Source organism: Taurulus bubalis (assembly GCF_910589615.1).
Source record: "Taurulus bubalis genome assembly, chromosome: 8".
Lineage (NCBI taxonomy): Eukaryota > Metazoa > Chordata > Actinopteri > Perciformes > Cottidae > Taurulus > Taurulus bubalis.
Genome location: NC_136596.1, coordinates 24163911 through 24188148, shown reverse-complemented (window position 1 = coordinate 24188148; position 24238 = coordinate 24163911). Strand labels below are relative to the sequence as shown.

At 41.6% G+C, this 24238-nt stretch overlaps 1 protein-coding gene across 1 annotated transcript in view; it reads left to right on the top strand.

The window, feature by feature from the left end:
* LOC306740732 (protein unc-13 homolog B-like) overlaps positions 1–21552 on the top strand; it is a gene marked incomplete at both ends in the record, with an annotated part of 155256 nt that extends 133704 nt beyond the window's left edge. Inside the window, 12 exons of the mRNA XM_079222962.1 lie at positions 2348–2425; positions 2584–2661; positions 15507–15595; positions 15774–15911; positions 16649–16772; positions 17671–17715; positions 18595–18666; positions 19674–19821; positions 19947–20003; positions 20493–20576; positions 21027–21186; positions 21270–21552. Of these exons, the coding sequence (XP_079079088.1) occupies positions 2348–2425; positions 2584–2661; positions 15507–15595; positions 15774–15911; positions 16649–16772; positions 17671–17715; positions 18595–18666; positions 19674–19821; positions 19947–20003; positions 20493–20576; positions 21027–21186; positions 21270–21552 (1356 nt within the window). The remainder of the gene's footprint in view (positions 1–2347; positions 2426–2583; positions 2662–15506; positions 15596–15773; positions 15912–16648; positions 16773–17670; positions 17716–18594; positions 18667–19673; positions 19822–19946; positions 20004–20492; positions 20577–21026; positions 21187–21269) is intronic.
* Positions 21553–24238: the final 2686 nt, after the last annotated feature.

Below are 24238 nucleotides of genomic sequence, written 5' to 3'. Positions count from 1 at the left end.
TTACGTGCAACAAATATTCCACATATTCTCCCTTATTCTGAAAAAGACAGAATTCCTATCAAGCTGTTTACGCGGTTGATGAACCAGCGGTCCTCTTTCATTCCTTCTACCGCCCTCTTGAAAAAAATATATCATATCATTTCCCACATAAAACACAGAAAATGCATGTTGAAAATGCGTGTTTCCTGCTTTCGTAGAAAAACGCATGAAAAATGAGAAGTAACTTCTTCGTAAGACATCGTATGAGGACATGTTGCTGAGGCACAGATGAGGTGCATCTAAAACCCTCACCGGTTTAAATCCAGTCCTCTCAAGAGCTTCTACTGGCACAACTCTTGAATCTTTTGTGCCTTTGAGGTATCGACTGAAGAGTTTCAGGTCTGTTTTACAGTGCTTTTTTTATTTTTATTGAACCTTTGATGCCATATTTCTTTCTTCAGATTTAATTTAAGGTGGTTGCTTTTAGGCACAGCCATTAAATCTAACAAAGCTTTTCTCTGCAGAAGAGTTGTGTGCGGCTACATTTGTGTTTGTGTGTGATGGTTCGATCAATATGGGACTCATTAAATAAAGAATGGCTAATGTAAGCCATCACTCTGAGCTGTCCATCTCTCTGTCCCCAGCCCTTGGCTCCTATTCGTTTTCTACCACTCCACTCGTGTTTCTCTACCTTTTCATCTCCTCCCTGTCTGAGCTTTCATTGGTTTTTCATCTACTCTTCTAACATCTTGCCGTCTCATCTCTCCCTGAACTCTCTGTCTTGTCTTTTCTTTGCCTTCAGATATTTTCGATCTATATCTGCCTTTTTATTTCTATCTTCTTTCCACATCTCGTCAAGTTTCTCTCTTTGCAAACTCCTTCAGTTCATTATTCTTTCTCTCTCTCTCTCTTATTCTGTCCTCTGCCTCCGGGCCAGCATAGTTATAGCTGATTTGGGGAAAAGTTTTGGGTTGACAGTCAGCTGCAGAAAATAAATAAAAGGGGAGGGGGTCGTACAATGAGAGGGAACCAATATAAGTAAAGCAGGCAGCCATCAGGCCATATGTTTAATGCATGAATGTAAGACAGCCATCTCGCTGACTCGGCAGAAAATAGGGAAAGCTGTGAGGTCAAACGCTCGCTTTTTGTCATTTCCCGTCCCCCAAGTAAACATCACGGCCGACAAATGAAATGTCCGGCTGATTTAAAAGTCCCCCGTGGAGTTTGTATCATCAAAGCAAAGCGGCATTCTCACCAAGGGGCTCGCAGTTACACTCGTCTTGACCGATCAGGGCCCGTTAACTGTCAAGATCTTGCTCGCACTTGGATCCGATCAGACCACATGCCACCGTGGTGGTGGCCGGGCTCCAGTGAGATGTGGACAGCATGTGGGAACAATCCCCAAAAAGGGCTATTGAAGTGGATTTACTTCAAAAGATGATCCACTGACTTACAGACGTCTCTTTCCCAATATGGGTTCAAAGTATTTTTTGGGCCAAATGGTGTGACGAAGACGGACCTGGAAATTTTACTTCCACCGTTTTTTGTCACTATCTTAAAATTTGCTTCAAAGCCCAGCGCTCTTCCTGGGGCCTTGGCTGCTGATGAAAAGCCAACATTTCCTGATTTTGCTGCTTCAAAATAAATACTTTTAAATGACAAAATAACAGGGGGACTTATTGTGAATAATCGACAGGATCATGTGTGTTAATCACAGAAACAGCAGAATTTGGTTACAGCAGCTGCTCTTCAGTAAAACAAGTTTCCTAATACTGCTGGGAGGAGGAAGAGTAAGCAGCAAAAAGTCAGTTTCAAATGGGAAATAAAGTTGTATTCACCTGGCAACAAGAACCGGGCTTTGTTTAAAGAGACGTAGATGGAAACAGGGTTGACTTGTTGCCAACATGACAAACTAAGGAGGCGGTGCCCGGAGGAACAGCTCATCGAGAGACGTCCAAAAGAAAGAAAAAGAAAGATGTCCCTTGAGTGCCGCCTACAGTCTTTGATTGGCAGGAGGGTGGTTCCAAAAACAGAAAATTGCCCACATAGCACCTAAGATTTGTTGCCAAATTAACGGACGCAGAGTGTGGTACCACTAGTCACTCATACTGGACTCGGAACGACATAACAGACCTTTTTATTTCCGTAACATCTTCACTCCCATCAAAAGGCAACATTTTCAGCCGTCTCTGTGTGAAGGCGAGCACGTATTCTCACCTACCGAGCAAACAAACCAAACTACAGGGATAAATACCGGAGTTCAGATTCACCACCCCCAGAAGTAACCATGTTCTCCGTGTGTGTGTGTGTGTGTGTGTGTGTGTGTGTGTGTGTGTGTGTGTGTGTGTGTATTGTCTTGTTTCCACAGACGATCACCAAAGTGCTGCTGCAGTACTGTGCCCTGCTGGCCAAGAGCTTCCCTTCCTACTGTGAGAAGGAGAAGATAGTGAGTACTGCTGCCTCACTCCTATCTCTGTTGTCCTCTATCGCTCTCTCTCTCTCTCTCTCTCTCTCTCTCTCTCTCTCTCTCTCTCGCTCTCTCTTTGCGTCTTGTTTCGTCCCCTGACCACCCGTTGTCTTCCTCATCCATCTTCCTCCTTCCAGCCCTGTGTGCTGATGAACAACATCCAGCAGATGAGGGTCCTGTTGGAGAAGATGTTCGAGTCGATGGGAGCAAAACAGGTGAGCGTGAACAGATGAACACACACACACACACACACACATACCAAATTTTGTTTTTTATATGCCACGAAGACCCAAGGATTTCTCATTTCCACCTGCAGTCACTGATGAGGTCTTGCTCTCTGGTTCAAGGTCAATGAGTTTTGGGTTGTTAAAGCGGTCTTTCTCAAACTTTTTTTTTCTTCTGGGGAACCATTAAGACCCAATTCACAAAAGGACTAATTTATAAATAAATGAACGTTCCCGACCATTTTTACTTTTTTTGTTTTGTTTTTATGCGTAGTAACTTATTTTTAAGATGCAAATTATTATTTATTATGTATTTGCGGAGAAATTCTGTTTTTTACGGATCTGTCAATTATCTCCACTAATTGATTATTAATTTATTTGGTCCAGGACAGGCCTCGTCATTTCGGCATAACCTTCTATTAACTTGAATAGCAGAAATTAATTATCAAAATCAATACACACATTCAGGCTCAAAAGTGTCGCGCAGATATAAATGTTGACCCGAATAAAGTCTGCTGCAACCCACCAGCAGGTCCCGACCCGGTCTTTGGGACTGACTGCTTTAAAGTACATAGCTGAAATCTACAAGCTGTCCCTGAAGCAAACTTCATCAAAAAAGTGTTTTTAAAATGGTTTTCCCGACCGGATTTGTTGGAAAAGAGGGACGTGAAAGAGGAACTCTAGTACGACACACAGCGGGATGATGTAACTTTTTATTTTTCAGACCAGAGCGTGTTTTGAAACTCGGTTCAAACTCCCTTTCAAGCAAAGATGGCAATAAAAACATCAAATAAGTGGGAATTTGTCGTTAACTGGATTCGGTTTAATGCAGGAAATCTCACAAACACAGTTTACAGTTTGGGACACGCGGTCTTTTGGTTTAAAGTCCTGTGTTTGTTGAACCTATTCGTCTCCCCTATCGCACACAGGAAGTGGTCCTTGTCCATATTTAATACTTCGTCCTCTGACTGTTGCATAGTCATATGGATTCATTTGCTTTGTGTGTTCTCCACAAAAAAAGGATCCTAATTGACTTTCCGTTGGCATAATTTTCATCCTGAGCGACACAAAATAAATCTGAAAATGTGTGTCCATCGACACCAAAGCAATACATTACGTTTCAGGACTATTTCACCACCTGCGATGACACTGGGCCGCTCCAGTACACAGACAGACCTATGTAGGTCACCTCGCCGTCCTCCAGGTGTGACCTAATCACTGTAATGGAAGCATTTTATATGTTTTTGGCTTCATCTGTAGAGTTCTCTGCATGCAGGAATCTTTATTTCTATGTTCAGCTTCTTTCTTTTTTTAAACGGAGAAGAAAAGGTGTTCGTATACCGGTAGTTGCAACTTTTCATGTGCAAACCTTGGAAAAACAGTTGGAATACATGGTATTTTGTGTGGAAATAAATGAAGTGTATCTGTTCCCCTGCGACATTCACGTGACTATTCAGTCTTGCGTGAATGTGAAGTAACCTTGCTGATATATTCATTGGTTTGGCAGAAGTGGGTGCAAAAGCTGCAGCAGGTGTTCAGAAAAAGAAATGTGTGTGCATGTGCACACATATCATGCAAGTTGATGTACGTGAGGTGAGAATGAGTGTGTGTGTGTTTCTCTCCACAGTTCACTGCTGAGGAGGAGATGGTATGTCTAGGTTTACTTTTTTCACCCTCGCTCCCCTTTACCCAAGTTGCTCCTGGAACAAGAACATCTGAAATAAACAAGTTCATTAAAGCAACAAAAAAACCCGCCCTGAGCCGCAGTAGTGTGTACGAGTCTGTTTTTAGTTTGATCCCAATTTACTTGTCAACTCTTCCTCCTCCTCCTCCTCCTCCTCCTTCATAGACTCCAAGTTTTTACTCCCAGAAATAGACTTTTAGTTTTCCTCCCCACCTGACATGATACAAATAAAAAGAACAAACATGTGTTCTGCTTCTTTCCAAAAGCTTGAGAACGAGGAGGAACCCGAGGAGTTAGATGAGGAGGTGGGTCACAGCCTCAAATCTCCCAGTTCAGTTTGGACACTGCATAGTGGGCTTCAACTGGTTGGACTTGTCACACACACACCGCTGTACCTATAATAACAGGAATCAAAGCCTTTCATGTGTATTGGCTTGCTTGGCTGCGAGTTCGTTAGTTTAGGTTAAAGTTTCGGGAAATCTGTATAAATCCTTCCACTTTCTTTTCATCTTCATGATCAATAACACTTTCTTTTTAAATAGCAAATGCACAGAGGAGCCAAAAGTATGTGGACAAAATCCCAAATAGAAGTATGGACCTGAAAATGCTCATGATGCGTCTCCTTTAATAGCAGCAATACTGTCTCTTATGCATTTATTTTTTCTTTATATAATCACTGTTTCTTTGTCCTGCATGTTTTATTATTTGCTTGTTTTTATTTCCATGCCATCTCCGCCAGGCCGTCACTGACGATGAAGGGGAGGATGACATGGTGGGTTGGCTGCATCAGCAAAAGCTGCCAGCAAAAAAAACAAAAAAACACTTAGATTTCTTTCTAAATATTCTTTTATTCTTTTTTTTGTCTTTGTCTATTTTCATTTTGTCTCCTCTCACCTTCTTTTCTTATTGTTTTTTTATCCATTTCAACCTCCAGTCTGGCTGCTCAGACTCAGAGGGATCTGAGGTAAGAGAGAATTAATTAAGAAAGAAAAAAATATTATGTCATATCATTTTTTTTGTAATTAACCATTGGTTAATTAGCAGAGTGAACCTGTGTTTATACCTGAACCTCAGCAGTCACATCATTGTTTGTGCAGGTAGAGGTTTTATGTCAACAGGCACCTTAGCAGGAGCTTTGCTCGTCGGGTGTTTGGAACCAAAATGTCTTTCATTTAAAATTATAGTTTAGACTCATTGCAAGCAGAATTTCACAACTGAATTGATCGTTTTTTATATATCAGTATTTGATTTAGTGTTCACCGGTTGAGAATGATGTTGAGTCCTACTGTGGCTACGTCCTCACTAAACGTCCTCACAGCAATAAATGTAGAGTATATTTCTTTTTTACCTTTATTTTAGTAGGATATTCCCTTTGAGATTTTAAATCTGGAGTCCTGGCCAAGAAGGCAGCTTTAAAAGTTTCACATTAAAGTAAAAAAGAAAAGAAAAAAAAGCCTAAAACAACATGTTGAATTTTGCATGAAAGAAACAAGCAACAGACAGAATGAGTGAGCGGGACATTCAGAGGTCAATCAATCAATCAATCCTTAATCCTGTTTTTATGATCTTCATCAAAGTGTCTTTAATTATTTAATGCACTTTTGACAAAAACGGTGCGGGTCCTAGCAATGACGTTCATAATGTGTCCATATGAAGGTTGAAACTACTGATTTTCGACAGTTTGTGCGACTTAAAGAAGAAAATGCATCACTGTTTTATTCCGCGGTTGTGATGTGAAGACGTGACGAGAAGAAACCTACTTTTTTTTTTTTTTCTGTCAACAATCTTCTAACTTTCGGAATGTTTTACACAAAGCAGACTTAACAGAACGTCAAACTAAATTAGAGATGTCTGTTACGTACACGCCGTGTGAGTTTTGCACAGGGAATCACACATTTTCAGATTTCCTCTAGTCCTCAGTCACTATATTGTTGTGATGCGTTGCCTCCACGCAGCCGTAGCTTTCACTACTGAGGCTAAACAGTGAAAGGGAATAAAGAGCCAGCTTCGATCTTGCTCTAAAGCACTGATTTATATCATAATGATGTCTCAATTACATTAAATATTGATGACTAGCTCACAATGCTCATCTTTATGACGGCAGCCTGGAAATGTTGGATTCAAATGTCAAGCGGTCCAAGATCACATGAGACCATTACTATATTAAACACATTCTTGAAATGATTTTTTGCACATAATCAAGCGACTATTACCCCTTTGAATTCCCCCAGCTGCCTCTCCCTGAGCACAGCGGATAAATCCCTCAAGAATAGACTAGAATCCCACATGCTAGCAAAGCTCTTAACGCTTGTACAGCTGGGCGCTTACACCGCCTCCCTCCTCCAGTGAGTGCTTAGTAGACTCGACAGTGGGCTGCCAGATAATTGAATTTGATAGCGTATAAAATGTTGTATTTAGCAGCCACTTAATGGCTTCTTAAAAAGGCTTAGTTGGCCCGTAGGGGGGAGGAGGGGTTAATGGCTGAAGTCATTGTTATCTTCTCCGAAGTTAAATGACAGTCAGAGTGATCTAAATGTGCTCCTCGGCGTTACAGTTGTGGCCTTTGCAGGATATATTGTGTGTTCTGTGATATGTGTGTAGATGATTTGTGTGTTTGGTAACGCACCCTCACACATCGGTTCGTATGATATCTTGCTCCTCGTTTTATTTTTGTTTTTTACAAAAGCCAGAGACACGTGTCAATTTCTGCTCGTTACATGCAAACCGTCTTTTCAAAATAAACTTACGTCGGCACAGGACATTTTTGGGCAAAAAGGGCAAGATTGCTAATTCTGTACTGCTTGTCCTGCCCTGTCTGTCCTTTCCTATCTGTCCTGTCCTGACCTTTCCTTTCCTGTCTGCCCTGCCCTTCCTGTCTTGTCCTTTTCTGTCTTGTCCTGTCCTGTCCTGCCCTGTCCTTTCCTTTCCTTTCCTGACTTTTCTTTTTCTTTACTGTCCTGTCCTGTCTTTTCCTTTCCTATCTGCCCTGTCCTGTCCTGTCCTGTCCTAACTTGTCCTGTCTACATGTAGGTTGACAACAAAGAGAAGGAGAACAAGGTTGGTTGGTCCGGATCATTGACTAGTGATGTGATGTTTGTTACTTTAAATCAGGACGTTGTGTGTTGTATGTTGTGCTGTATTTGTGATCCTAGACCTAGACTGTGTATGTTTATGTTCAGTTTTGGCCAAATAAAGTCAAATGCTATCAGATTAGTGACCCGCGAGCCTCATCTACACTCAGCTTTGAGTTGAGGAGATTTTTACGGTTTGTCGTGAGATACATTTTATTCAAAGCTGCATGTTAAGGCTGCTTGACTTGACTCTAAATGACGCTCGGAGGAAACGGTTAAATTCCTGCACACGTGTTGACCAGCCGATCTGTGACCCCAGAATCCTGGTTTCCACATTTTTGGTCACTCAAACATTTTGACGTCACTTCTTTTTAGGCAGAGAACTGAGCCCATCCATTCTCAACTTATATTCATTTAAACTGGTAAAAGAAGGTGAATCTAAGTTTGTGGTGGGATTCATCGGCGATAAGAAAAACACCTCCACGGGTGCAGCTTTAACCGCTGATCTTAGTGCAGAATATTGGAAGTATGTTAAAGTTGATTTATAACAGAAACATCCCATTTCATATTAGCTCTGACTAGAAGATAGTAGCTCTCTGAGATTTGTCACTAGTCCCTAAATCCCAGTCCTCTAACAGAACAAGTTTGTTTTCATTCAGGATGCAGATTAGCATCTCGTGTGTAACATTAAACGCCGGTTTCCCCCGCCACACGTCTCTTTCTCTTGCTCACAGCGTTTACAAAAGATGCTCCAGGGACGCGCTGGCTACTACATGGTGCCTGCTGTTACTCTAGTAAAGTGAGGAACAAAAGCTTGAGATATTTTAAACTCTCGGTGCTAAAAAGAAAAGCAGCTGTTGAGAACACACAACAGTATATATCTTCTCTTGAAACGAGGAAGCAACGAAGAGAAAGCAAGGAGTGTAATATTGATGTACAATTAAGAGCAGATCTGTTCTCCTCATACTTAAATACTCTGCCGGTTGTATTAGTGTGACTTGGTGAATTATTCTAGAAGTGGATGTTTTGGTAAGTTGTTTGGCGCCTGTTCTCCTGTAGGACGAGTCCTCGCACTATGACGACAGTGAGGAGGAGCAGGAGAAGGTCTGTGTGTTTTCTTTGAATCGGGTTCCTCCAACATTTCCACAAACTAACCTCTCCTCTCCTGCCGGCTGTCGTCCCAGAGTGGACTGAAACCTCACATGTGGTTGACCAGATCCTCCATTCACCTCACTATAGTCTCACGTTTCTAGGATGGTGTGTGTGTGTGTGTGTGTGTGTGTGTGTGTGTGTGTGTGTGTGTGTGTGTGTGTTTGAGCAGGTGCACGTGTTTGTGTTCCTACATTTTTCTTTCTTCCATTAACGTGTTGTCTTCCTCGTGCCATCTGTTTGTTGTTTTCTGTCTTAAACGTCTTTGTTTAATTTCTTTCTTTGTCACAAAGCTTGATAAGGAAAAGGTGAGCAGACAAAGTTCCTCCTGTACCTTATTCAAACTCAACGATAATTGTTTTTCTTTTAATTCTTATTGACATTTCTGTCATTTTTTTTTCTTCTTTTTTGCTCATCTTCCAAGTCTGAGTCCAAGAAGGAAAAGGTGTGTTTGCAACTTAGCTGTGTGTGTGCACAAACTGGACATATTTAGGGATGTGTCTTGATGACAAATGTGTCATTACGTCTATAACAATAACTTTAATCTGACCTTAAAGCAGCTTTAATTAGTATTAAGTGACAGTGTGAAAACAATGTAAACGGGGTCACCGGTAGTTTTTAACATACAGGTAATTATCCCCCTGAATCTGCAGCTCTGTATTGAGCTTCATGGCTCATTGTTTGACTGCTTGAGACCAGCTGGGGAAAGATTGTGGAGCATTTAGCCGCTAAAGAGACAGATATCGCCCTCAGGACCAAAACGGAGCGGAGAAAAAAGTGAATATCGTAATCATCGGGTGGACTAAAACAGACCTCCACATGAGTGATGATGTTGCTCGTAGATGCTGGCTGTGCAGGGTCCAGTTTGTCATATCGATTGATGATATTGCCCCAAAGTGCCCCAAGAAAATCAGGTTTAACCAAGGAAGCAATAGAAAAAATAAATAATAATGATAACAGGATATTGATTTATACACCTGCTTAATCTCAATCTGCACATATAAATGCTACATTTCACTATGAGTGAAACAACTATAAATATAGTAAATAAATATTTTGAAAAGACACTCCAAAAGTCTAAATTCTGCGTGTGCTTTATTGATCACGCTGTCGGAAAAACACTGTGTACCCTTAAAATATGTAGGCTTTGCTTTTAGGGCGTTTCTATCACTCCTCAGAGGGGGATGTGACCTTCTGAGCTGGATTCAAAACCTGAGAATCAGCAAAAACAGGGACCTGAAGACAACAATATACTTTATTAATATGAGTCACTGTCTGGAGGGACTAAAGAGCCAACAGGGAAGGTGAACCTGGTAAAAATTGCCAAAAAGAGTACATCTGTAATGCATGTCAGCGTGTGAATGAACGTTGTGTTTATACTGAAGCGCTTTAGCTCACTCACAGATGTGTGTGTCCTTGCAGGCTGAAAAGAAAGACAAAGAGAAGCAGGTTGGTTCCTCTTTCTGATCCGAGACTTCAGCTTCTCTAACATCTATTCATGATCAAGATCTCTTTCTCTCGTGAAACCCTCTGAACTTCTAGTTTTTGTATTCGCTGTACACGCTATATATATATAGTTGTTGTTTTTTCAAAGCCAGTTCCCGTAGAAAGGGTTTGTTTTGTGAGAAAAAAGATATTAACAGTGAAGGCTATCTTTTCAAACTTCTTCTTTTCCTTTTTCTTTGCCTCAAGGAGGACGCTAAGAACAAACAGGTGGGTGCTCGAAGCTCACCCTCCTTTGAGAGGTCTTTTGATAAGCCGCTGCAAAAGTGGACAAGTAGGGGCTTGTGAATCCTGAAAGGCCTAATGATCACTTTGCATGCACTGACTAATTGTTGAAAACACCGTCAAATGTAAAAAAGGAAGCTCATGAAGAACATTAAAAAGCAGTAAAAAAAGCAGTATGTTTTCCTTCCACTCCTTCACGTCCATCAACACGTGCATACGGCCATTTTAAAGTAACTTAACTTAGTTAGATATAGGGAAAGATGGCAAAATACCTTCAGGTTCAGGGGAAAAAACAAATACATCGATGTTGATTGATTTTTGACGCGGCACTAACAGCTGCCTCCGGGCTAAAAGCTAGCGTTTCTTTTTGTTTGACCCGTCCCCCTCAAGTCCCGCTGGTCACCAAATTGTTGCACCTGAAATTGAAGTAATCTTCCAGAAGAACCGGGAGGATGAGGACATTAAGCCAAACTAATCAAATCACCATCACTTGCACCTGATTTAAAAAGCCCAGAAAAACAAGAGGAATGTAGGAATATGCATCTCTCAAATGAAACCAGGTTATGAATCATGTGATCATTATTCTTATACGGTATGCATGATTTGGATCAAAGCTTCTTCTTTTTTTTAATGGTTGAAGAAGTGCTGCAGCCTTTTTTAATATTCATAAGGAGGATGTTCACTCTTTTTTTTTAAACATTATAGCATAAAGCAACAGTGACATAACAAATGTATGACCTGTTTGTAGACATGTACAAATTTAAAACTTTAAGCACACTTCAGCAAATCTAGGTTAAAGTTGAGCTTTCTCTGAGCTGTCGTGTGTTTGTGTGTTCGTGATGATCACGACTCGGCAATAAAGCCTCCCGACCGCCGATAGTCCCACTTTGTGTCTGCTGCCCCATGTTGACTCACACTTTTCCCAGAATCCAGTTCAAAGAATCATTTCCAAAACACTTGATTTGGCCGCTGGCAGCACAGCGTGATTCAATTCCTCTCTTTCTCCAGGACGAAGCTTTCTGTTCATTTGGTTTCTGTGTTTTGTCACATACAAATTGTTGGCTTATCATTTCCCCTTTCGCATATTTTGAAGTCATGCAGGGATGAAAGAGGGGGAAAGATGACTGTAGACACATGTCTGATGTTTTTTTTCGTTTTTTGCTCACCAGTCAAAGGAGGAAGTAAACAAGGTTTGTTTGTCACAATCTTCTTCTTTTTCCCCCGTAGAGCTTTTCCCTCTGATCCCTGACATAAAAGCAACTCGTGGGTTTTTGTGGTACAATAGAAACCTCAAACTTTAGAACTTGCAAGAATCAATCGTCCAAACCCGAGAAATAAGCAAATCACGCAGCTGTTTAGGGTATTTTTATTCATCTTGTTATTGTGATTTATTGTGTTTAAATACGCTCCTGATTAGGAGCAAAACATGTGAGACACTCCCATTTTTTGAGGGATTCCTTGGGGATATTTTTGGATTTTGAAATACAATAAAGCCAGGAAGATTTATTATTATTTATATTTTATTTGTATACTCTTTTATATATGCATTGCATTGTAATTAAGCGTCATCTATCAACACATTTAAATGTGAATTATGGCAAAGATGTGTTTCTCCGTATTCGTTGTATTCTTCCATGCTCACACAAAGTATATGAACACCGATGCTCACATTGCAGTCACTTGTCTTGTGTGTGCAGTGGTAGAAGCTAGCACAGCACAAGCCCTATGGGGTCATTAATACGCTGTGGCCAACCCTATGGTGCGTGCAACAGGGAATATATATATAAGATGTATGAATCGTATATCTTCTGAATAAGTCCTGTTTGGGATGAAGTCCGTGTGCAGCAGCAGCGTAGCAGACGGCAGTGAGAAATGAGGCTCAAACAGGTGATGTCAGTTTTCCCCTTTGTCTTGCACCTCAATAAACCGGAGGCAATAAACATAAAGCTTTTATTAAAATCACCCACTCACCATTACCCAAACCACCAGACAATTTCAACAAAAACCCGCCCGAAATATCCCCCAGCCCAGGCTATTTCTACCTGCTGCATACAACCCTCTGTCTGTGACGTAGTTTTTTGCGTAATGTGTGACGTTCTTTTCTACTTTTCTGTCTTTTTTCTCATTTTGTTCCTCCCTTTCTGTCCTTCCCGAGAAGACTGAAGCCACAGCTGCCACAAAGAAGGTACAGTTGTGTGCTAGAGAGCGATAAGAGAGTCAGACAAACCCGCACCACCTGTGAAGGACACTTCTAATATCAGGCTGCGTGTGCGTGTGTGTGTGCGTGTGTGTGTGCGTGTGCCAAGCCTGGTAGATTTACTGTATGCATAATATTTACATAACATATGATGTGGAATACGTCCCACTATTGTGTTGCAATATGAATTTAAACTGAAATTCATAGCAACGTGCATGAATATGTGATGCAGAGTGAATGTAAAAACATTACAAATACTTGAGAGTATTTCTTTTGTTTGACTTCATGCCACTTGCATACATGCAATATTTCACCTCTCAATCATTTTTTGGCCGGTGTATTTTTTTCTCTTTTTGCTTTCTCCTGCTTCCATTTGTTGTACATCGTTCTGTGTCGTGAGATTAAATGAATACTGGTCTTCTCATCTAAAAGAGTAAACAGCATTTAGTGGCTAATGTGCAGCACGTGACGCAAAATTGTAAGCATCAGTTCAATCGGTTCGGATGATATCTTACGGCAAAGTTAAACAACTCAGTTTGGTTCAGGCTGCAAAAAATACTCGGTTATGATTTAGGAAAAGATTTTCAATTGGGTTAAAAATAACCACGGGAGTGCACAAGTCACATGACAAATACATCTATGTCGACTTGTCGTACCACACGGAGAACCGACAACGGTCTCCTGGCTCGTTACATCTACACTGATTCTTCCTCCTGTCTTTGATCTAAGAGAATTTTGGCTGCTATTTTTTCTTCATCTCCTCAAGGACACCACACACACACACACACACACACACACCTTCAAAAGACGATAAAGATGTTTGACCATGCCTTTGCAGCTCACATAAACACCCCCGCACACTTCGTTTATTTGGATTGGGACCAAGAAGGGAGGCGGAGTGGACGGTCCAAACTTTCACTCCACTCAACATTCCTCAATTAAACTGCAAGACACTAAAACACTGTCACTTCAAAGTCACGACCCTCTTTTACTCCAATTATATGTCCTGGCTCTTTGCCCGACGTCCTCTATCTAATAACGCAGTCGCAGTTATGGACGGCACACGTTCCACAAAGACACTTTGTGGATGCGTTATCGGGCGACCGTCTAGCTGCTTGGCTCCTGAGACACGCGGGACTTCTGCTGAGGTCCAGCATGCCGATGAGCTGCGGCCTGTGTTTACTGGTTTTATTGAAGGTCTGTTCCCAGGCTCCTCGAGGCCAGTCTGTCTACTGAAAGCTGCACAAAATGTGCTGCAAAAGCACCATGGCTGACGGTTTTTCCAATTACATTAAAAATAATAAATTCAGCTAAGAGTTTTGTAGATACGTGTCGGGTCATCAAAACTGTTATTACTTCAGCCAAGGAGGTCATGTTTTCAGTTTGTTTTTCAGCAGGATTGCGTAGAAATTACTTTCTCAATTAAATTATTTTATAAACATTGCGAGATAGAGCACGTGGCCTCCCCAGAGGTCTGCTCTCTCTGACTGCCCTTCTAGTTGTATATGCGTTTTCCCTCTTTGAGTGCCTGTTTTCAAGGCATGCAATGACAATATGAGATCTTTGGACTCCATCTGGTTCTGGTTGCGCAGCACTTTGCATTCATTTACATCTGAATGGTTCAAAACCATGAAGAAGAATTGATCACTTGGCTGAAACGATGACAAGATACTAACAAATCTGCACTCAAGTGTTTTGTCGAAAACCACCAAGAAGTTTAACTTTAATTTCAAGCTAAATCGTCATCTCCCCTGAATTACCCACAGGGCATTGGGGCAGGGCGCAGGAACAATGGTTCCTGCAGCACGTAGGTTTTAACAGCACAATCAAGCCATTCAAATGGAGCCACAAAGGCGCCTTAAATCACTTGAGCAGGACATCAAATGCCTAATATATCTCTGAATATGAGTCTGACCTCTTAGCTTAAAGTCAAGTATTATTACAGCGGCTCTTTGACTTTGTCACCTGTCAAATTTGCAGAAAGGTCTGGATAAAAATCAAGTTGAGGTTTCCTGTTTTTTTATTTTTTCCCTCTAGAACTGCTTGTCCTTTGTCGACGCAGACATCTCACTTAAATATGGACTGTTGAGTGCTGAAAAGCGACTTCCTCCTCATTTCTTCTTTGAACATCAGCTTCACTTTTTCTTTTCCACCAGGTTTATGACATTAACCCATTTCAGCTTTCTACTCTCAAGACGTCTCTTAACAGAGGGAAGAGTGACAGCCCCCTGCTGTCAAATGAGCTCCACTTAATGGAGGAAAACATGTCTTATATTTTTCAGCTTCAGGAAGTGATGTGCTCTTTATAGCTTAAAGCGCTGTTGAATTGGGTGTGAATGAGCTCCTCATCTTTTTCTCCCATTATATCTACTAACTCTCCAAAGCTGAAATCTTGTTTAGTCACGATCTTTAGCAATGTGCATCTCCGTCAGCATTTCTTTCTGGTTTATACATCAAATAAACGCCCATCCATTAAGTCACTGAATCTGGTGTCACAAACTCTTGACTCGTCTCGTCTGCACACTCAAAATCCCATTCCAGAAATTATGCACATGAGCTGTACCACCTTGGCCTTTTCAACCACCATTCATATCGGCCTCATACATATTTAGTTCGCTGCAAACTGTGTGCACAGTTCTGCTCAAGCATCCGAAAAATGCAATAAAAGAAGTTTTGGTATACTTCAAAGCGAATTTGTTGGAAAGTTTTCAACTCACAGTACAAAGATAGACTTCGCGAACGAGAGGTTATTCAAGGTTATTTTACCGTAAGTACAGTTGTACAAGTGTGCCGTACATGTGTCACTTGACCTCGGACCATAAATAGAGACGATACCTGAGTTGTATTCAAGCTGCTGCCGCTAGACCAGGGGTCAGTCTGTTTTTTAAAGTGAGATAGACAGAGCAAGAACAATGAAAAAATTATAATGTATATACATAGTTATAACTTATAAATATAACTAATGGTGAGCGCTTTAAATAACCTGTTATCGCCTTTCTCCTTGTAGCTGGATATCGAGGCAGCTGACATCCTCAATGAGCTGCAGGTGAAGCTCAACTCCTTCCTGGACAACTTCACCATCGTGTTTGCCAAGAGGTAACACACACACACACACACACACACACACACACACACACACACACACACACACACACACACACACACACACAGTGTACTCAATAGGCAGCCCTGCAGAAGCTTTATTGTCTAAGTTTGCCTCGGTCTTCTCCTCCTCTTCCTCATCCTCTTCCTCCTCCTCTTCTTCTCCCTCCAGTTTCCAGACTCGTATTAACTCCTGCATGCGTCAGATGGCTGAGATCCTCTACCAGATCAAAGGCCCGCCCAACCACAACACTGCCGAGGCCGACGCTGACAACATGCTGAGGCCCCTCATGGAGTTCCTGGATGGGAAGTACGCGAAAGCATGACACGACACACACACACATACACACACACACACACACACACACACACACACACACACACACACACACACACACACACACAGTCGCTTCCTGTTGTAAGCTTCTGGCATACGACTGTCTTTCAATATAAATTAGTGTTGCTCATGAAACCACTGGTGTCATTGTTGTTGCCTTCCCCTTATTTATCTAAACACTTAAAATCAGTCGAAAATGAAATATTTGGTTCAATAAGTGTTTGACTTTACTGGGCACTCACCTGTAGGGAACCATCCAAAACAAATGTATAATGAGTGAAAATTATTAGACGGGGACTGGATTTTATTTTCGTATTTTTGTCAGAGCATTTGATTCATTGACTGCTGTCAGGGTTTAATGAGAGTTTCAACAAATATAACGAGAAACGATTTAGACCGAATTTATTTATATTCAAGAGAAGGTGTATTGTAAACAAAAGTTTTGAAAGACGTTTTCCCGACACAGGTTTACTTCTCAAACACACACATCAAACATCCAAGCTAGATCATTTCTCCAGTGAACACTTCACTTATGTATCCCTCTAACTGGTTTAGCTGCATTTTTAGAAAAGACGTAATTATCTTTATTCTGCTTGTCTATTGTCGTTTCGTCATGATGTCAACTATTTCACACAGCACTGATGAAAAACAAAGAAAGTGTCTTATTCGAGAACTGACCTCTTCAATAATGTGTGTGTGTTGTGATCCAGTCTCAGTGTCTTTGCTGACATCTGTGAGAAGACGGTACTGAAGAGGATCCTGAAGGATCTGTGGAAGATCGTCCTGAGCAGCCTGGAGAAGACCATCGTCCTGCCTCAGAGCAACGACAGCCTGGTAAGAACAGCCCGAAACTGAACCTCAACGTAACCAAAAGAGAGCTTTGCCGTATTGTCAAAAAAAAGAAAAAAGGAATCAAATCGATAAAGCGGAACCAGAAATATTGTCTTTTGTACTCCTTGTCTTTTTCCTCGTCAAAACCCGTCCTCTACTGCAAAACTGTCAATCATGAGGTCTAAAAATGGTCCTCACAAAGATAGAAGAATACGATAATGGAGAAAAACAGTTGCATGATGAGTAATCCATATCCCTTGTTTCTGTTCTTCTGTCGAGCCGAACACACTGAGGAGAGTAATCAGAGGACGGTGAAGCAGATTGAAAAACACACAATCATTGGAGGAATATATTTTGGCATGTTAATTGCTCATTCGGTACAAATCACACACACTCTTATGCTTATTATTGCCAGCCATTTTAACCACTCTTTTTCGTGCGTCAATTGCTTTGAAAATCGACTGCCAAACATGAACGGTTAATAACGCACAACGTGACCGACTTCACTCACTTTCATGTTGTTGCTATTGTTGTCGTTTTTTTGTGTCCTGCAAAAGCTCCTGAATGAAGTGCCTGCAGCAAACAAGTTTCTCTAAATGCTCTAAAGTAGCGAGGCTTATTTTAACTACTAAACATTAAAGTCTCAAACTGTCTGCAAACTGAGTATGAGTGGAAGGTATCGTAGTAAAGCTGCAGATGAATCTGTGTATTTGTTATAAATACACAAATATATGTGTACTGTTGGATTATGTCGAATAGTTGAGATCAGCAGCTGTATTCTGCTGCCACCTAGTGTTGAAATGATGCAACATCAGGGTGTATACAAATATCACAATATAATCTCTCTCTCTCTCTCTCTCTCTCTCTCTCTCTCTCTCTCTTTCTCTCTCTCTCGCTGCAGGGTGCCCAGCTCCTAACAGCAGCTAAAGGACTGTCGAATCTCAAGGTAACACACAGGCAGGCCGTAGAAAAGGGCCGTTTGTTTTGTTCATTTCAACAGGGGGGGAAAGGACCTGGTATTCAGCCTCATGGACGATTCTTTTGGATTTTTATTTCTTATTACACAAATGCAGAACTCTGAGGACAAGACTCAGTTATAAACCATCTGTTGCTTCAGCACCACGGACAGCGCCATGGATTCATCAATACACAAGCAATCAATGATTCAGGCCGATTAGACGAACACATTCAACTAAACAACCGCTCGGCCCCTTCACTCTCTCTGCTACTGCAGGACGGGTGGCTGACAAATACAATGAGGCACTGTCCAAATAATAGTAAATGGGAATCAACTAGTTAAAATGCAAGAAAATCAGTGTTTCTAGACCAGAAGCCCCCAACGTTGGCTGAAGAGCTTTATTTTATTTTTCAGGGAGGTCCCACAGTGAGTTGAGACCTAAATACATAATTCTTTAGTGTTCTTTTTTTCATTTATTTATTTTAATTTCTTTGTATTTATCTACTCTCCCAATCTCCCTCTTCAAGACTTCTATACTTCTCCATTTACTCTGTGAATAAGGGAGGGGTGGGTTTGAAGAGTGAGAGTGAGTCAACGTGAGAGTGTGAAGGGAGAGAGAGGATGAATGAATGAAGGAATTATGAGAGAGACAATGGAAGAAAGTGATGGGAAGGGATTTAAGTTATTGAGTTATTGAAATGTGTTCTTTATTTTTTTTGGTGATGTTAAAGTTTTTCAGCACAAACAAGCGACACTAAACATCAACACTGTGCTAAATGACAAAGAGCTGGTTTCCCCCAGTTCTGTTCTGTCTGCATTCATCTCACGAGGAACGTTTGTCTCATGTCTGATCTCTGGCGGCTGCAGGGAGGCGGTGAAGCCAAAACGCTGACGCCCAAACAGTGCATCATCATGGACGCCGGGCTGGAGACGATCAAGGTTGGTGGGAGCAGCAACAATGAAGACGTCCGCTGCGTCTACACGGAAATACAATACAAGACTTTTACACATTCTTTGTCGTTATTAAAGATGCAAGACCAAAAGCTAAGTAATGTGTTTTCGCTCATGTCTTTGAAGCCAAGACAAACTTAGACTTCTCACAGTTGTTTTTGTCAAAATTAAAAATATTCTACTTTTTAAATGTGGCCACCAGATTTGAAACACTCCTTTAATGAGATAGAAACACACACACACACACACACACACACACACACATACACACACACACACACACACACACACACACACACACACACACACACACATATAATTATTCAGTGGAATCAAATATAGATTTACTGGAGAGAAGAGAAAAGAAAGTCTAGTATAAAGTCATAATATTTTTTTTTAAACATATTGAACATACAGTATAACATTGTGTTCTGTCAGTAAATGTATTCCTGTATTATACATAATTTCTCTGGAATACCTACTACATACTACAATTTGGAGTGTGGTTCATGCTTGTAGTTTTTTATTTAGTTTCTAGGTAATTAATTAGTCGTTTTACTACATTTAATTACTGAAGCACTGCAATTTCCACTTTGGAATAATAAAGTAAAATACACTTTCATCTGTCTTTCTATCTTAAAGGAACAGTGTGTAGTTTTTCTTTTTGGCAGAGATCTATTCACAGAAATGGAATATAATATTGTTTCCATCCGTGTATAATGACCTAAAACGGAGAATCGTTGTGTTTTTCGTTATATATCTTCATATGAGCCCACCATGTTGCACCGCCATTTTTCTACAGTAGCCCAGAGTGGACAAACCAAACACCGGCTTTGCAGAGAGCCATTTAAGTTTTACATAATCTGAAGGCCACCGTAGTTCATAGTTCATGCAATCTGCAACCATACCGGTAGATGCCACCAAATCCTGCTCCCTGTCCCTCTGAAGGATTCGTTTCTCACCTCCACCGTGCCGGCTCTCTTGTTCTCTTCCAGCAATACTTCCACGCCGGAGGAAACGGGCTGAAGAAGGCGTTCGTGGAGAAAAGTCCTGAACTGGCTTCGCTTCGTTACGCCCTCTCCCTCTACTCGCAGAGCACCGACGCTCTCATCAAGACCTTTGTCACCACTCAGCGCTCCCAAGGTAATGGTAGACACACACACACATGCACACGCACGCACGCACGCACGCACACACAGGCTTTCCAGGGTTGTTAATACCAAATAAAAAAGTTTCCTTAACCTCGTTTCTCTTACTTGTCCTCTCAGTGCATGATGGGATGGGCATCAGAATCACTGGCAGTGAGAAGATTCGCCCTGACAGAGGTAAGTCCCCTCCACTCTGAAACAGAGGGCGGGTTCTTGGCGCCATTGAGCTTCTTTGCAGGGTTCCCTTTAGACAAATACACTTCAGTGAAATCTGGAGGAACACCCACATATTGCAGGTTAAACTAAAACTTTCTCAGTACTTTTGCATACATGGCATTTCTCAAGTAACCAACAAGACACAAAGTTGCAGAATGGTTCTCATGTCCCCAGGTGTTCGACTGCGATAAGATTACATTGTAAAGCTAGTATGGATCATACCTCACGGCTTTGTTGGTAGGCTTTTTTAATTATGCTGTAAAATAAGCTTTAAAAGTACCAGATACGTGTGTCTCTAATGTGATGAAAGGACTTCTTTTTTTTCAGTTTGCCCAAAGCGGAGCGGTAAGATAAGAAAGCCGGTTGCAGTAGCTTTCTTATCTCACAGCTCCGCTCGATAAGAATAAAAAGATGTTGTTCTCCACCAACGTGGCGGTTTGTGATCTGCAGGCCCGGGGATAGAGAAGCCCATCGGAGAGGCCATCCTGCAGATCGACATGATGCTCGGGAAGGAACGCAAAGTCAGCGTCAGAGGTGAGGTTCAAAATACACAAACACACAATCAGCTACATGTTGTCCCAAAACAAACCCCTTTTGAATTAAGGGGACCAGACTGGTGGTTTTGCATGTTTTAGCTCGTTAGCTACGAATTGTTTATACCAGATATTAGCAGCTAACACCCCAAGCTCGAGATTTATCACCGACAACTTGGAACAACAACAAAAAATCATCTCAAGATACATTTTTCCTTTGAAGCTCAACAAACATTCAGATTGATTCACTCTCTTTTAACCAGATTCCTCTTTGGGAAAGACCTATTGTGTTGTATTTATCCAGACTAAGCTATCAGTCAGTTTCTGGGTTTTGCTCGTTCACTGACCGGTCAGCAGGAATGCCGAGTGATTGGTTTTATAGTAAACAAGCAAAATCACTCATAGGGTATTTTAAATAAGGATGTGTTTTCCCACATCTCCATCCATCCAGTCATCGCAGTGAACGACATGAAGTGGCAGACGTCGGGAATGTTCCGGCCGTTCGTCGACATCTCCATGGTCGGGCCCTTCCTGGGCGACAAGAAGCGCAAGTTCACCACCAAGTCCAAGAACAACAGCTGGTCGGCGAAGTTCAACGAGGCCTTCCAGTTGTGAGTCTGAGATCTGAACAGCTTAAAATGTGATTTGTGAGATGAGAGGCTGACTTTTGATCTCCTCCCTCTCTGTCCCGTAGTGTCCTGGGTAAGGAATCCCCAGACTGCTACGAGCTGCAGGTGACGGTGAAGGACTACTGCTTCGGCCGGGCGGACCGCGTGGTCGGCATGACCGTGGTTCAGCTGCGCGACGTCGCCGACCGCAAGAGCTGCGTGTGCTGGTGTCCGCTCGGGCCGCGCGTTCAAACCGACGAGACGGGCCTGACGCTGATGCGCATCCTGTCCCAGCGGCCCGCCGACGAGGTGGCCAAGGAGGTCGTCAAGCTGAAGTCTGAGACTCGTCCCGTGGAGGAGGGCAGATGAGCGGAGACGCCGAGACTCCCAGATCGGAGATTTTGTTGGAAATAAAATGTGACACTGACTTGGATCATCTTCATCCTCCGAGAACACGGGGCTCTAAAGCCTCCGCCGGGGAGGAGAGCCTTCAAAAGACGCAGCAGACACGAGCAAGCCTTTTGTTTTTTATAGTTATGGTGATCTCAAAATATTGAAAAAAAAGGGTGAGACACTACCAGGACCAATATCTTAACTATCAAGCGACTAAAAGGGTTCAAACCACCGGCTCAGAGGGGGACAAGTAACTTCAGTTCACTGGAAAGAAAACTCTTGAGCTCTTCGTCATCTTCTGATGGTGATGACGAGCTATTTGGGGTCGTCTGTAGCAAACTAAATCTGCCATCTGTCGGCCATCAGAGCAGCTTTTTACCAAACGTATATTCCCTGGAATGAAAACCGAATGGACGTGAGCGGTTAATCCGGACTGTTTATCATAAATAAGCATGACCTGAGAGTGAGAGTGAGCTGATGGAAGCTCTCCAAGGTTCTTTTTGGACTGCTAACAGACATCGGTGCCACTGTCGACTCTGCTATCAAACACTGTCCCCAGTTCAGCAGGTAGTTAATGGTTACTGCTGAGACGTGTTTTATTTTGGGACTTGAGCAAAAGAACAAAAGTAAAACAGTTCCTTTTCTTTTTTTTTAAAGGATCATGTGCTCCTCATGTTGCATTTGAATGGCCGCTTCAGGTGTTGCATCCTTTATTCAAGCCTTTCCGATACCCGTAGCACCAGATGCAGCTTACAAAAAGTTAGAACGTCAAACCAGAGTGAATGTTATAAAGCTGCAGAGTTTGCTCTCGGAAATCTTCTCGGATGGGCGTATTCTGATTAACTTTCATAAAAAAAAAAAAAGTGTGTCACGATGCTTTTAATGTGTGTCGCCTTTTAGTGATAAACCACTGAGATATTAATTTAAATGTATCTGCAGTCAGTTCTTATGAGTTACGTTGCCTTAAAAAAGAACTGTGCTCAGTGGGATTCAGAGAGACTCAAAAAACATGGCTGGCTTCTACAACACTGACATGTGACGTAAGAAGTAGATGATTATTTTATTTTTTACATGAAGCAAAGCATTATGGGTATAGTAGTTTGAAGTATCAGCTTCTCTGCACTGAGAACAGACGCAGGGTCAGAGGTTTTTCATTTTAGCTCTTAGGTTTTCGCCAAGTGTCAAAACTGTGACTGTGGTCTGTGTTTACATGTTGACCCGCTCTGAATGGACACGACCAAAAAGTTAACACAACCTTTTTTTTCAGGGATAGGACCATAAAATAGACCGAAATATATATATATATATTTATTTTTTTGTTTTAAATTGGATGAGAACAAAAAGTCTTTCAGTCTTGCCATGCATGCACAGTTGCATAATGTACCAATCATGTGTTTATGAATATCGGATTGGTGTTTTTGCATTATTCGCTCTACAGACTGTGTAAAACACGCAGGCGGGTTGTCCGACTCCACTGAAGTGTAACTGGGTTTGACCCACACTTATTGTCTGTTTACCACGTGCCAAGGAACACAAGTGTTCAGCGAGCTCTCTTAGCGTATGTTTGTGTGTTGCTAGATGCGGATGTGGCCATTGTAGATGTCCCAGTTCTCACTGCACGTTTGCCAAAACTAGCTGCACTTTGGCTCCAAACTCGGTAGAATTTAGACAAAGATAGTTTAGAGTTTTTTCCCTCGGTTCTGCTGCATTAAACTGAATCACTTGTCTGCAGTGTAAGTGTTTTCTTTACAGTGGCCACAGCTGTTCAAAACTAACCGTAAGTTTGTACTTAGCCTCCGACCAGAGCATGTATCTACTGTACACAAAAGTACTAGGATTGTGATCTTTTTCATGTATGTACTGTGAAATATGAAGATTGATCAAATGTATGTAAAGTAGTTATTTTATTTATTCTAATGTGACATATGTTGAATATACTTGTAACAATATTTTGTATATAAAATATTTATGAATCAATGCAGCGGGTTGGGTCCTTTGTCTGGATATACAAGTCTCTCATTAGTGGTTTTTAATGAACAGAACAGACCTCAGACCAGCAATGATCTACAGACTTCACTGCATAAAAAGTCAAAAGAAATCTCCTAAAATAAACTTATAATCCACCTTTTTCACAGGAAACATTTGAATTTGCCCTAGTATAGTGGTTCTTAAACTTTTTCTGTCACGCCCCACTTTGGAGGAAGAAAAATGTTCGGGCCCCACCGCCGCAACAAATTTGTAACAAAATAGTCCAACTTTTTGTGACTCCTCAATCTGTGCAAAAAATAACTATTATTTAGCAAAAAAATGACCTATTGTGGCTGCAAATAATCTGTTTTGCACTGACTATATTTTCAGGAACTAACAATAACGTCCAACCTGTGCAAAACAAAATGAGTGCAGATGTGTGAGCCATCACGTTGTATCAGTATTAGTGGCTGCAGTGAGCTGCTTTCCTCTACAAATATTTTTAAAACGGCGTTGTTGATTTTATACGGCCCTCAATTCATGCTCAATGTTGAGCTTAGATCTATATTCTGTTTTGAGAGAGACAACAGCAGAAAAGACCTCATGGAGATCATGTAATACCTTCGCGCCCCACTAGAGGGTCGCGCCCCACAGTTTGAGAACCACTGCCCTAGTAGCAAAGGTTCAGGCGTTT